Source organism: Xiphophorus maculatus, chromosome 3 (assembly GCF_002775205.1).
Source record: "Xiphophorus maculatus strain JP 163 A chromosome 3, X_maculatus-5.0-male, whole genome shotgun sequence".
NCBI lineage: Eukaryota > Metazoa > Chordata > Actinopteri > Cyprinodontiformes > Poeciliidae > Xiphophorus > Xiphophorus maculatus.
The window spans coordinates 1,284,256-1,298,070 of record NC_036445.1 but is presented as its reverse complement, the minus strand read 5'-3'; the positions used below and the strand labels follow the sequence as shown (position 1 = coordinate 1,298,070).

General features: G+C 39.3%; 1 protein-coding gene across 2 annotated transcripts in view; it reads right to left on the bottom strand.

Annotated features, from left to right (window-relative positions):
• The window catches only part of clcn1 (chloride voltage-gated channel 1), a 33,389-nt gene extending 20,897 nt beyond the window's left edge, over positions 1 to 12,492 (bottom strand). For both annotated transcript variants that reach the window (XM_023331340.1, XM_005798854.3), the window contains exon 1: positions 12,111 to 12,492. In XM_023331340.1, the coding sequence (XP_023187108.1) occupies positions 12,111 to 12,161 (51 nt within the window). In that variant the 5' untranslated portion in view covers positions 12,162 to 12,492. The remainder of the gene's footprint in view (positions 1 to 12,110) is intronic.
• Positions 12,493 to 13,815: the final 1,323 nt, after the last annotated feature.

Genomic DNA, 13,815 nt, shown 5'->3' with positions numbered 1-13,815 from the left:
GTAGGCTCAGTGCACAGTGAAAAACACAGAGCCCTGAGTTGATATCAGTGATTCAGTAACCATTTTGTCTAAATGTTCTCACACGTCACAGCGACGTTGGAACAGTTTTCTTTGGCTCTCACAAATCCGGACCAGCCCTAACATGAAGTCTCTCTTCTCAGTCATCTTCCTTCATTTATTTGTTCCACTACAACAAGATTCCCTCATATCTCCTTGTGGTTTTAATTATTTCTCCCTTGAATTTCTCTGAGGAAACATGAAGGCAGCCAGGCGTATCTGCTCACCTCAGACATTTGGACCTCTCATTAGGAGCTTAAAGTGGGAAAAAAAAAAAACTTTTATAGGAAGTGAACTGCTTTGGTTGCGTTTTTGGCAAGCCTAATTAGTGATAGAAAATGAAGAATCACGGACTATTCCCCATAGGCTTACTTATAAATAAAGGAAGAGTTTGAAACAATCTCTGAGTGTTTGTTTTGCTGCCAAGCAATCGAATTTTCCTAACATCATTACAAGTATTTCTCACTGATTTTCCAGTCAATCTTTGCATCTGATCATGACAGAATATGGTGCAGTGTGAGCTTAAAATATGAGGAAAGTCAACAGCTGGGTGAAAACACAAACCAAACAAAAACGAAGAAGAAAAACGATAACGACAGAAAACATTGTGCAAAGATGATGCACAGATAAATCAGCCTTCAGTTCGACAACGAATTTTTCAATCAAATATGTTCTTATCTCACTTAATTGTATACCAGAGAGAATACAATACACAAAACAGGAGTTTTCTTATTTTAAAGGAAAAATTAGAAAACTGATAGAAATAAACAGAAGGTGGTTATGCCCCTCATGGAAGCAACACATGGAGAGAACAAGAAGTCTGATAACTTTCAGAGCTGTGTTCCCCTGAAACAGATCCTGGACAGACAGGATCTGTCTGGACAGATCAATTCGATAGGAATTGATGGTTCTCAGTTCTCATCTCTGTCTTCTGCAGGATCCAGCTGTCAAATTGCAGTACATTGGCACACCTTCAACCACAGTAATGGAACGTTCTGAGGATGCTGGCAGGAAGTGATGCTTGTTTTAATTTTCTCAGAAAATGCCCAGTGGTGACCATCCAATGTATTTTATGCAAAAATACAATTTTCATGTACGTTTCTATAGATTTAGTTGAGAAACTGCACAAATGATGCCTAAAGGCTTATGTTGCTTAAGACCAAATGTTCGATGATGTAATTTAAATAGTTTTTTTTTAAGTTTTGAAGTTTATTAGGGTCAGATTTACATGTTCATATTAATAAATTAGACTTCCACTGAAAGGTTCATTTAATTAATTGATTTAATTACAGAAACTCGTCTGTAGATGCATTATAGATGTCAAGTTCTTAAGAAAACTAGATTGTTTCATAAGAGCAGTAAGTTTGAGGCTCTACTGGGGTGTTGGAGAAGTCCAGGTTGGTTTAATATGAGCCTGTGCTGCTGGTTCTGATGTTTCTCATCTTTCTCTTGCAACACTGCAGTGGGGTTTAGATCAGTAAGCTATGCTGCATTACTGGGCAGCAAACCCACTGATCACTGTGGTCTTTAAAGCAGGTGTTGGTACTTTTGGAAGAGTGGAGATGCTGTTGGAAAATTAAATCAGCTTTAGAGAATGAAGTTCTCTAAAATGAACAGCAGCATTGACATTGGAGTCAATAAAACACTAACAGATGTTGTGCCTCCCCAATTCATCACTGACTGTAGAAACGTCACCCTGAACCTTGTGCAACTTGAATTGTGCCTCTGTGGTTTTGATATGAACAATGTGGACCTCCACTTAGGATACAAAGCCATCGAGTAACATGAACTAAAATAACAATAACAGATTGATCTAAAGTAAAACAGAAACCAGGTTGAGTTTACCAAATTAAGAATGAGTAAGGCAGAACACAGAAAAGAAATAATCAAAACTATGAACTCAGAAATAAACAACCCAAGACATAACAGAGGGATACCCAGACAGGATAAGTGAGACCACCACTGCTCTACATTCGTCCCCCAAATTCTCATTTCGTGATTTCTAGTTGAAATGCAAAATATACTTTTACCTGGAAACAGAATTTAGGATGAACAAGCAACAGTTCAACAGTTTTTCTCTTTGGCCTAGGCAACATATTTCTGATAATATCATTAGTTCAGGAGTGGTTAAACGTGATAGTCTGGCGACTCAGAGTTCTGGATATGTCTGTCAGTGGCCAAGCTTATCCCTTTTATCTCCCCAACTTTTCCTACTGCACTTTTTCCTTCCACTCAACTTATTACAAACATGTCTGGATACTGTCTGTGAACTACTGTCTTACTTAGCAATGACCTGCTGCGTCAATAACTATCTGCCGTCAAACAGTCCTACCTCTGCTTATAGTTTATAACATGACAAAATTTGTGCTTCAAAAGGATTTCATGTAATATTCTACACTTCAAAAACTGAAATAAGGATTCTCATTAAATGGAAGTGATTATAATCAAGATAGCACAAATAAGTGCTTAAAATAATCCTTTTTTTAAAATTGCTTAATTAAATAACTTTCTTAGTGATAAAATTAGTTAGGCTTAAAAATCAAAGTCCTTCAACCAAAAAATGCATAGGCACAGGATAATAAAAGAGAAAAAGCTGCAAAAATTTTAAAGAGATCTTCGGAAATCTTGAACACATGGATTGTTTTTATCCTCGTATCCATCATTGTAATTTTCCCCTTACTTTCTGTGAGTTCATACATTTTGTTTACTGAAAGTTTTATCATGTTTATGCATAAAGAGGAGGAAAGACCAACTAAATGTAAGCGAATAAATTGCACCCAGAACATTAATGTGAGTCCCTTTAGATATGACGAGATACTAAATGATGTCGATTATGCCGACGTTGATACTGCCGACAATGTGCAGCTCTAAAGTCTGACTCACTGAAAGCAAGCCGAAAGAAACGAGGAATGACTCAACATTTTGGTGCTGGCAGGAGGCCTAAAGGATCTTACTGCTCTTCACTTTAACAAGATCATACTTTTCACAAAAAAACAATAAACCCAATGTGAAAATTAACGCACCCAGAAAGAAACTTTGCAGAGTGAAAGAGAGAAACTCTTTGACCACAGCCAGAGCTGCTGGTAGAGGCAGAGGCTTAAAGGGCAGCATGACATTGAGAGTTAATTAGACAAACTAAACGTACATTCCTGCGTCTCTTATTAGGAAAAGCTGCATATTCATAAGAAACACACAAGCAAACTTTTCCTCTATGTATTCATAAGACTGGTAAATAAGAATCTGTGTGTACTGAAGGTTAACAAGAGCAAAGCCCTGTCCTGTAGCACAAGGTTAACGATAAAATCTGACCCACTCACTGATCAGCAGATAAGCACACACACATTCCAAGAGTGTGTATGTCTCCATATGCATACACTAATTAACCGGCACAATAACAATCCCATGGCTCATCCAAACACTGCTCAAGCTGTCATGTTTTAATTAAGGCAAGTCGGAGCCAAAAGGGGGAAAACACATAAAACCGAACAATGCAACTTTACACGGAGTAACTCAGCAACTCTAAACCACAGAGATCATTCTGTTCACATTAACTTGATCATATTAAAAAAATACATGAGAGGAATTTTAAACACTAGAAAGGTAAATAAAACTTGATGATTCGTTCAAAAATCAAAATCACATCTGTTTGTGCTAAAAGGTTTATACTCTAAGAGAGAGATGTCCAAAAAGTCCACATGGACACAAATCATCAAGTTGTAAATGGTCATTGGCCACAATAATATGATTTTTGCTAAATTAAAAATATTCCTCAACAATAAACTATACATGCAACATTTGAGTGAAACAAAGAAACTCATTTTTGAGGGAAAGGATTTGTAAATCTTTGCAGATCCAAAACATCAAAAGGATTTTGTAGTTTTGCTTCATTAAATAAAAAAAAGAAGAAAAAATAATTTAGTTTTCAAACTTTTGCAGGGGTTCAGCTGATTTTTATTGTCTTGTTTATTCTTAAAGACAAGAAAAGTTTTCCAGTCTGTCTTTCCTTAATAATGTTTGCCATATTAAACCAGGTTTAAAAATTAATTCAGTGCAGATTTGGGTCCTCCCAGGTCTGCTTCTGAGTAAAAACAGATGGATATTTGTGGTAATATTTACTATGAAATTAAAAAGAAAGCAAGTTTAGACTTTTAACAGACATACATTTGCGTCGTCACTAATATTTTAATGAAAGAAGAAGTTTCCAACCTCATCTGTGCTGTGCTGGTGGATGAGGTACCATATGTACCATTCTTGAGTTGCTTCCAGGGGCCTCAGTGGGACTTTGGACAACCTCGCTCTAAGAGGAAAGCAGTTAAATTACAAAGTCAGACTTACCAGAAACTGATCTATATTCAGAACCGTCTCAAACGTGTTGATACGCTCTCTCATCTTTCCTGTCGCTTTTCCTCTAAGCTGCTCCTGTGGCTCAGTCTCCAGCTTCTCTCCAACTTGCAGCAAGCAGTCTGGAATTCTGTCTTACATCTGTCCTTTGCTGTCTTTGACCATGTGGAGGACAAACACCGAATCTGCCTCTGCACTGTACTGCAACTACAGTGAGTGACAGGTATGGTGAGAGCTGCACGCACACACTGAGGGGGAAGCAGCAGAGGTTAATACGGCCACTTGAAGGTTGACAATAAAGTGTCAGCAGCTCTTAATTCAGAGGGGAAGTCTCTGAGTCAGGCGGCCGATCCAGCAGCGTCCTGCAGCGAGATTATAAATGTTACCAGGATCTGAGCTGCAGGTATGAAAATAATACCTGCTGACTGAGAGGAGACCACAGTTGTGTCCAGTCTGCATGGGGCTGGCTGCATTTTACTGTAAGCACCTTCAGCATTGATGGAATGTTTCCCTAAACCTTGATTTATCTCCGCTGTGATAAACATCTGATCTTTATTTTGTTTCCCTAAACTCTTCTGGCACTGATTTCTATTTTATCAGACTAAAAACATGCAAAATGACAGAATATTGAGCTACTTGAAAAGTTTGGTGTTTTAAACTTGCTGTTTGGTCAAGCGTTTTCCTTTTCTTAGATAAAACTTTTCTCATATAATAACATAACAAAATTTGTTTATTTGAGGGATTTCTGAAAAGCAAAAGAAACTGGAGTTTTTAGACTTATGCAGATGCAGTCAGAGCAAAAATTAAAGTAGTTTCTTTTTCACTTCTACGGCCTTATTGACCAGGACGTAATGAAGTTATGTAATCCTACCAAGCTTACAATTACTCAAATGTGACTGAGTATATTCCACAACTAAACGCTTGGTAAGCCACTTTTATGCATGTCAATGAAGTCAACACTATGATGAGTTTGTGCTGGTTTGGTTTTAATCAAACATCTCTACTTTAGACTCCTCTGTCAAATTGACTTTTTTCCAGAAATCTTGTTTATACAAATGCAACTTTGAGAGAAGATGCTTTATGCTTCTGCTTACAGCGGTTTTGTCCTAAACTTTACAGTAGAATATGAGAATGTCTTCTGGTTTGACAATTTTTCTGAGCATTAAATGGTCAGACCTTGGAGTGAAGTTGCTCACATGTCTACTATTACTGAGATTGGAAAGTTGTATTGTCTTGTCTATATCAGCAAAATGCAAAAAAAAAATCCTGCTTTTGTTGAGGTAATCACAATTGCTGATGATCAGATAAATAAGTGTTTTGGATTAACAACATCCAGATCCTCCACAATGGCATGTTGTCAAGGTAGATTTTACATTATGCTGCATTGTGTTATGGTCATAAAAACTGGAATTTATGTAACTGAGGTTAAATGTATGTGATTTTATTGAGGTATGAGGATTGAAATATTATTTAAGTCTTACTTTCAGGGATCTTTGAGGGCTGCTGGTCTTTTTTGCAATACCAAAACTGTCACTTGCCAGCAATGTCTGTCTGAAAGAAAACATTTTTCTCCAGCGGACTCCAAATACACTCTATACAAGGCTCTGTGAGTCAGTCAAGTGAGGGTACACAGGACAAAGTGAGAGCAAAACCTTAGAGCACACTGGTACTGGCTGCTTTTTATCCAGCAAATACTGGTGGGCTCCAGTTACTCTATAAAGGAACTGAAACAAAAACACTTAGTGTTTCTAAAGACTCCAGCTTGACCCAGCTCACTTCACCTCATTTATAATGTCTACTGAGCAGAATCGCTTCCAAAAGTGTCTTGATCTCCACAAGCATGAAATAATGAACAGTTTGTTATTCCCCCCACCCCCAAAAAACTTCTGATTGTAACTTCTAACACTTACAAAAACCTGATCCACAAGTTTCTTTAAGCTTGCCTGATGACAGGTCGTTTTGACCTTGATGACGCGGCTCAAAAGTAAGGACATTTATACTTGGTCAATTATTTCCTTGCTGTAAAAACTTTTCTTGGCAATAAATCCTGTTGTGTTGCAAAGTCTGTTTATTTCCCCTCTTTAGGGAACACATTTGCCAAGAAAATGCATGTGCATGTTCAGCAGCTGAGCTGCAAGAGGTTTATCTGAGGGTGGAGAACATAGATTATTAGCCTTAGGCATGCTGCTCCTGTCAGAGTGAACAACACAACCACACTAGCTGACGTGCAACAAAAGCTTTTTGAAGAAAACGGAGTGTGACCAAAGGTAGAGGTGCCAGGCTGCTTGTACGATTCTCACACTTATTGCTAAGACTTCTGTATGTTGGAAGAACAGTACATGGACTAAATGTTTAATAGTGGTTTTCTAATAAAATTAACCAATCAAATCACTTCACATTCACCCAATCATGCCTACAAACACACTCACATTCATACCAATTGATTGTGAACTTGCGACACATTGAGAGAACCAAACTCACAACTTTTAGATTGCAAGATAAATGCGCTGCCTGCAGTCTGTGACCAATAGAAAGTACTCCTGAATCAGGACTGCAATACAGGATACATTGATCTGTAGACAAGTTAAGTGGGTTAACTTTCAGATCACAACTCATCAGACTCACCAGACAACTACTCTTCCCAATAAGTCACAGCCACTCCCACTAACAAATCGTCAAATAGCTGATATGTTATGTATGTGTCAACTTTACTTATAAAGCATACTTAAAAACAATCGCTGTACAAGAAAAACAACAAACAAAAGATCTATTTTAAAAAATCTGCAAGAAAAATGAGAAATTACATTAAAAAGGTGAAACATTACCTAAAAAATATGTTTTTTTTTACTTATTTGTTGAAACTATGTCATGACAATTTGTTATGAAACAGATAATCTGTGAAAAAATCGAGCTCCTCCACCATCCAAGTATCAACCAATCAAAGCCAGGAGCAAGGTCTTAGCGCTATCAATCAATCATGTGAACATGCCGCTAAATGTGCTAATGGTGGAGAAACAATTTACGTCACAGGAAAACTGTTTATCAGTGGCCATGCTAACTAGTCTTAGCATTCCTGGAAGATTCTGCTAACGGGGAGAAGGTGTATCATAGCAGAGAGCAAGGCGAGGGAGTGACACACACATAGGCATGATTGACTGGGAAAAGGAAGAGGATTTTAATCTGTTTCACTCTATATTGTCACGACACAGTGACATTTAAATACTTTTTATAAGTTAAATACTGCACCTGTCTTTAGTTTTGCTTTAAAGTGGAAGACTGTTCTTAAGCATCTTCCTTATTGATCAATCTTTAATGAAAGACCTTCAGGAAGAATGCAGCAGATGATCTAAGAGATCTACAAATAGAATATGGACCAAGAAGTTCCGAAATACATATTTTGGGGCCAAGTCATATTTAGTGCCTTATAAACAATAGATGATGCCAAACAGTAGTTAGCAGCAGGAAAAGCTGTTCAGCATAGGCAGAAAAGTTTTAGTCAATTGGTAGAATGAACTAAAATTAATAATGAAACTAATTTATTCAAATTAATTCATTCAAACTGGATTTGAATTTAAATCTTTATTGTTATAATTGACCTAAATCGGATGTGATGGTTTGAATTTTGTTGAGATTAAAATTATTTTGAATTACTATTACATAAACAAACTGAGGACAAAACATTCAGATTGGAGAATGTCTTATTTAAATTTTAATTCTTTTATTGTTGATTTTATTGTTCAGAACAGGAAAACATAACACGTAGAATATATCCTGAGTGTAACTTTAATGTTTGTTTCACCTTCTTATCTTATCCCCAATATGAACACTTTTAAAATATGTTAGAGATACATTTATACAACTTTGATGTTTGAATTAAAAAGTGAATTCTTATGGAGCTTTTTTTTTCTAATCAGTAACTTAAAGATTTAACTTTTAATTTGATCTCACATTAGCTGTTCGGTCTGATTTGTTTTCTCTACCACACTTTCCTTTTATTCCACCCTTAAGCCTCAGTAGCATCATAAATCAACCTGCAGTCTCAGTTTACAGGAAGCATTTCACTTGTTTTTCCACCCACCACGCTTCTCTAAAGGTTTCCCTCATTTGAAACCTGATTTTTGAAATGCCACAAGTGGTTTCTGTCCAAGCCGTCTCACCTGCGTCTGAACTCTCCCGGCAACCTTTCACCTTTCTGCCCTTCTGTTCCCCTCATCAAACTTTCCCTCTCACCACCCTGTGTCTTCATCCATCCAACCAACCAACCCCACTGCCGAGCTGAAACCTTACTCGCTGATAATTTTAGCAAGCGTGTGACCCAATGTTCACTGACACACTTCTGTTTCACTCTCTCTAACGGTTTGTCGTGGGTTTTTTTTTTTACCCTGCCCGTCTCTCCCAGGAGGCTTTTCCTCCGGACAGGTGGTGCATTTTAACCTTTGCACCAAACAATGGCAGGTTATTGACACTATTTCATAATGTGGTGTCTGATCTCGAAGCTATTGATGTAACGATGTCATTATAGCATCATAACCATGTCTGTAATTGAAAAAAACATCCAGTGACAGCCACACCGTGTGAAGTTTAATGGCTTAATCGTCCACATCCCAGTCGTTCCAGTGTGCGAGACATTTGGCAGGTGAGCGATATCCCCCCTCATTTAGTGGCCCGTATCATTGGAGACTTGTGAGATCTGTTTCACTGATCTGCTCCTCATACAGCCTCATTTTAGACCAAGCAATTCACATAAACCGTAGCACACAACCAGCTGTATCAAGTCGGGCTCAAAACTACAGTTCATGTGCGTCTGGAGAGCACCAATAAGCAGCACTGTGTTCTCGCCACCCTGCTCGAATGTATCTGTCAGCGTCCTGAGGGTCCACAGAGGGAGCTTCCTCTTTGTTAAGGTCAGGGGTCGATGACAGCGGTGTCTCCTGGTGGAAGTTAACACAACACTCCCAACACGGCATGCTTTAATTTGCTGATTTACAGGTCAAAGGACATCCAAACTGAAGTGAAACTGAGTAAAAACTCAACATTTTTTTATGTTTGAGTTGAAATTCCTTGACTACAAATTATTACTTTCCATTCTCTAAATATTCCCTAACAAAAAAGTTAAAAAATCATAATTAAATTGCAACAATTACAATGAAAGAAAGTGTTGGTGACTCTCTGAGACATTTTAGAATTGCACACCTTCACTGGATGCTGCTCTGCCAATTTATTAATTGTAGCTCATTTTAAATTTTGTTGAGAGAAATACATTTTTGCTTCCATAAATAACTTAATTTTAGCTTTGAATTTAGCATTTTAGCAGATGCTTTAGAAAACGTTTATTATTTCTGCAGCAGAAGCTCCTCACACATACAAAATCTGTACTCTAAATATTTCTTCAACAAATATTAAAAGGGTTAGCCACCACTTAAACACATGGCCCTCCATATTTATAAAATAAATGTGTCTTATCTATTCCAGTAGTTCAACCTCACAGTGTTATGTTGGAATAACTCCAGAGGGTGAAACACTTTAAACCTCTTTTTTTGTCACGATTCAACTGTAGCCGCAAAAAATTTTATTCAAATTCAAATTTATGTTTGGAAAAAAACACAAGTATCAAAGAATTGAGAAGTGGGGGGGAAATAATACAGAATATTCAACATTTTCTCATAAAAATCTTAAAATCTCATTATTTTGTTTTCAGACCCCCTATACTTTGTCAATATTTTGAAGAAACCCATATCCTCTGCAATAACAGCAGGAAGTCTTTAGGTGTTTGTTTCTACCAGCTTTTGAGCACATGAACCAAACCTGAGGCGCGTGGGCCAAATCCGGCCCACTATAGCTTTTTGTGTGGCCCTGTAGATTCTAGAATAAAATCTAAATGTGCTTAAATATTATGTTATCAATCAAATCAATGCAGTTTTTAATCTGTTTACTGGCAAACTATATCAATCAGTCCCTCCAGTGTCTTGAGAATTGTTGTGGAAATTCATACAAAATCAACAAATTTCCGCACTATTTTGCCCGAATAATTGGGAGTTTATTGCAAATTTCTCTCAAAAATTGTCAAAAACTTTCTTACTTGTACAAAACAGCTGTCTAAGCTTTAATTTATGTTAAGTTATAGTCCATGATCTGTTACAGCGAGTAATAAAAAGTTGCAGTTACCGTCATAAATAAGTGCAAATATCAAAAATATTTCCAAATTAGTACCGCAAACACTATTTGGTGCAAAAAAGAATCACAAAGTCGTGGAGGGACTGAAAATATGTTCATTGATACTTTAACAGTTTGTGAACAGATTTTATCAATACATTCGGCACAACCGGCCCTTTAAGAGCATTCACGATTTTGATTTGGCCCAAAACGAAAATGAGTTTGACCCCCTAATCTAGAGACTGGAATTTTTGCCTGCTGTTCTTCAAAAGAACAGCGTGTTAGTTCCTCTTTTCCTCCCTTTACATTTATTCACCACTTTATGCAGAAAGTCCCAATGAAACCCTTTCAGTGGTGATCATTGACCAAATCTCAATATGAACACTGCATTTAGCAGCTGAAATGCAAGTTTTTTTTAAACAGTTTATCTTATTCTCTTTCTCTGAGCTGCAAAAACAAATCTGCGAGTCGACCTGAAAACACACACCACCTCATTCTGCTCCAGATCAATAAATGAGTCATATTATGACAACCCATTAACAGCTCCACACATCAAACCCTCCGAGGCTTTTAATTCCTTCCGGACGCCACAGCAGAGTTTGCACCTGAGAAAGAGAGGAGTGTCACGTCATTGAAACGTTCGGCTTGTAAATAGCGTGACAAATTGAGATTTCTTATTTATATCTGACTTGCGGGTCTTATAGGGGTTCATGGAGACGGGTCTGGGGTTAGAGATTCTCTTCGGGCGACAAGCCAGGAAAATAAGAAGAACTGTGTCTCTGCTTACTTTGTCATTTACAAATTTGTTCGCTCTCCACCCAGCTGCTCCGGGCCGTGACTGCTCATTATCTTGTCTTATAATTCACAATCAAAGCTGCAGGAAGGGACAGTTTGAAGCTGTGAGCCCATTATGTCTGCAGCAGCAACACGCTGGATGAAAATAAGAAAGTCTGCAGTGCCCTCACAGAATAACCCCGGATGAGCGTTTTAACAGATGACATCGTGACATGGCCACATCTCAGCATGTATAGCTAACCTGTCTGCTCAGGTTTCCCATATACAGTATTTATAACCACCAATACTTAAAAGGCTGCAGGATGAGTGGGAGTACAGGTGCCACAAAGAAATAAATTTTTTTTCCAGGATATAACCAGGGAAAGGTAAGAGTTCATGTAGTGACTCAGCACTTAAAAAAAGAAAAATAATGGTAATATACCGCCTGTTTATTGTTGAGATGACTTTCCATTTACTGGTTTCACTCTGGTGTTGTGGGCGTTATAAAGCTACGGGTTTGTTAATGTGCTTGATACCAAGTCCTGCTTAGAAAAGAAGCAAAAAGACAGCAGATGGGGAGTACTGTTTGGACAAGAGGCCATGAAAAGTAGCTATTGTGATAAAACATGGAGGACAATTGAAAGAAAGTGAGCAAAAGCAACAAACGTCACATGAAAGTAACTAGAAAAGGAAAAACTGGCGGGTCAAGCTGTAGAGAAAGCAGGTGTAGAGGCGGACCATGAGGATGTGAGGATGAGAGCGGAGGTAAAGGTAGAAACACCTACCAGGGTCTGCTGGTATCTCAGAGCCTTCCTTTGCGACGCATCTGCAGCCATTGACGCGCTGTCACTGATCCAAAAATAACCTCGCTGGACACCCCAGCATTTCCAACGGCGTTGTCAAACACCATGCACCGCGCAGTCTTATACGTACACTCTTCACACCAGGTCAAATAAGCACACAAACACCTTCTGCTTCTCAGTCTCCTGGCTGAGGAGAGCGAAACACTAAGCGGATGAGACGACTGGTGGAGGCGCTCCTCTCCTGATGGTCCAGAGGCTGTGAGCGGCCCGGCTCCACTTCAGGACTGACAGACAGAAATGAGACGGACAGACAAAGCAGAGCAAAGCCATCTGATGAGGCAGAGAGGGACACAGCTCTTTCCTTTATTAGAACTGCAGACACCTAATAACACACACACACACACACACACACCCCAACAGAACTTGTTGCTCCTGCAGCACCCTCCCTACCAGCCAACCATTAGGGGTGTGTGTGTGTGTGTTTATGTGTGTCTGGATGGCCTGTTCTTGTTTGGACACCGGCGGTGGTGGGGGGTGGTAGCTGGAAGGGCACCCCTCACCACAGGGCTGCCCCTGCAACGTGAGTGAGAAGGCGCACATGACACCCCCTATGACAGCTCACACCTTACCAGCCAATGCAGCGAGGCATTTCCCCCTTACCCTCACATGCTGGGGCAGCGCCCTCATCCTTAAATGTACCCTAACACAGCAAACACTCAACCTGAAGAACCCCGCCTGTAAAGCCCTCTGCATGTTCCTGAACCTTGCAGCTGGCGCAGGTAATCCAGATGGAAAACTCAGTGGCCTCATATCCTGAGAGACGACATCCCAATCAGACAAACACATCCTGATCTCTCTCTAAACTTTGGAATGGAACCAGAGATGGACAAACCGACTGGGGCTTCGTCTGAGTTAAGGGGGCGCTGCTTCGGTCTATTATCGGTCAGGCTGCCGTAGGGCACCTGTGGCTACCATTGAGTAGCTTACCACCATCAGTGTGCGGGGGTGTGCGTGAATGAGTGAATGACTGACAGTAGTGTGAAGCGCTTTGGGGTTCTCTGAACTTAAAGTTCAAGCCATTTACCATTTTGTGGTGAAGAAAGAGCTGAGCCAATAAGCAAAGCTCTCCATTTACTGGTCCGTCCTCGCTTTCACCTGTGGTCGTGACATGTGGATGATGACCAAAAGACCAAGAGATTCCACATAAAAGCGCCCCAAATGAGCTCCCTCAGGAGGGTGGTTAGATAGGCTGAGGAGCTATCTAACCACTGCTTATCAGCTGAGGTGGTCCGAGCATTTGATCAGGATGCCCTCTGAGCCCCTTGCTTTGGAGGTTTTCCAAGCATAACCCTGGAAAAGACTCCAGGGAAGATCCAGAACCTGGTGGAGGGACTATGCATCCTGTCCGGTCTGGGAACCCTTAAGGTCCTCCAAAATGAGCTGGATGACGTCACTGGGTAGAGATGTTTGGGTTTTCATCCTGGACTTGTTGCTCCCATGACCCAGTCTTGGATTAGTGGAAGCCAATGGCTGGATAGATAAATGTAAATATCACAACATGAGCAGTTATCAAATATCTTACTATAGTATATATGATACATTAATAATTAATTATTAAATATTTTTCTTTTGGCAAAGGAACATTTTAATCTCCATCTCAGCATCCAAAGTGAAAAGAAACAGTTTG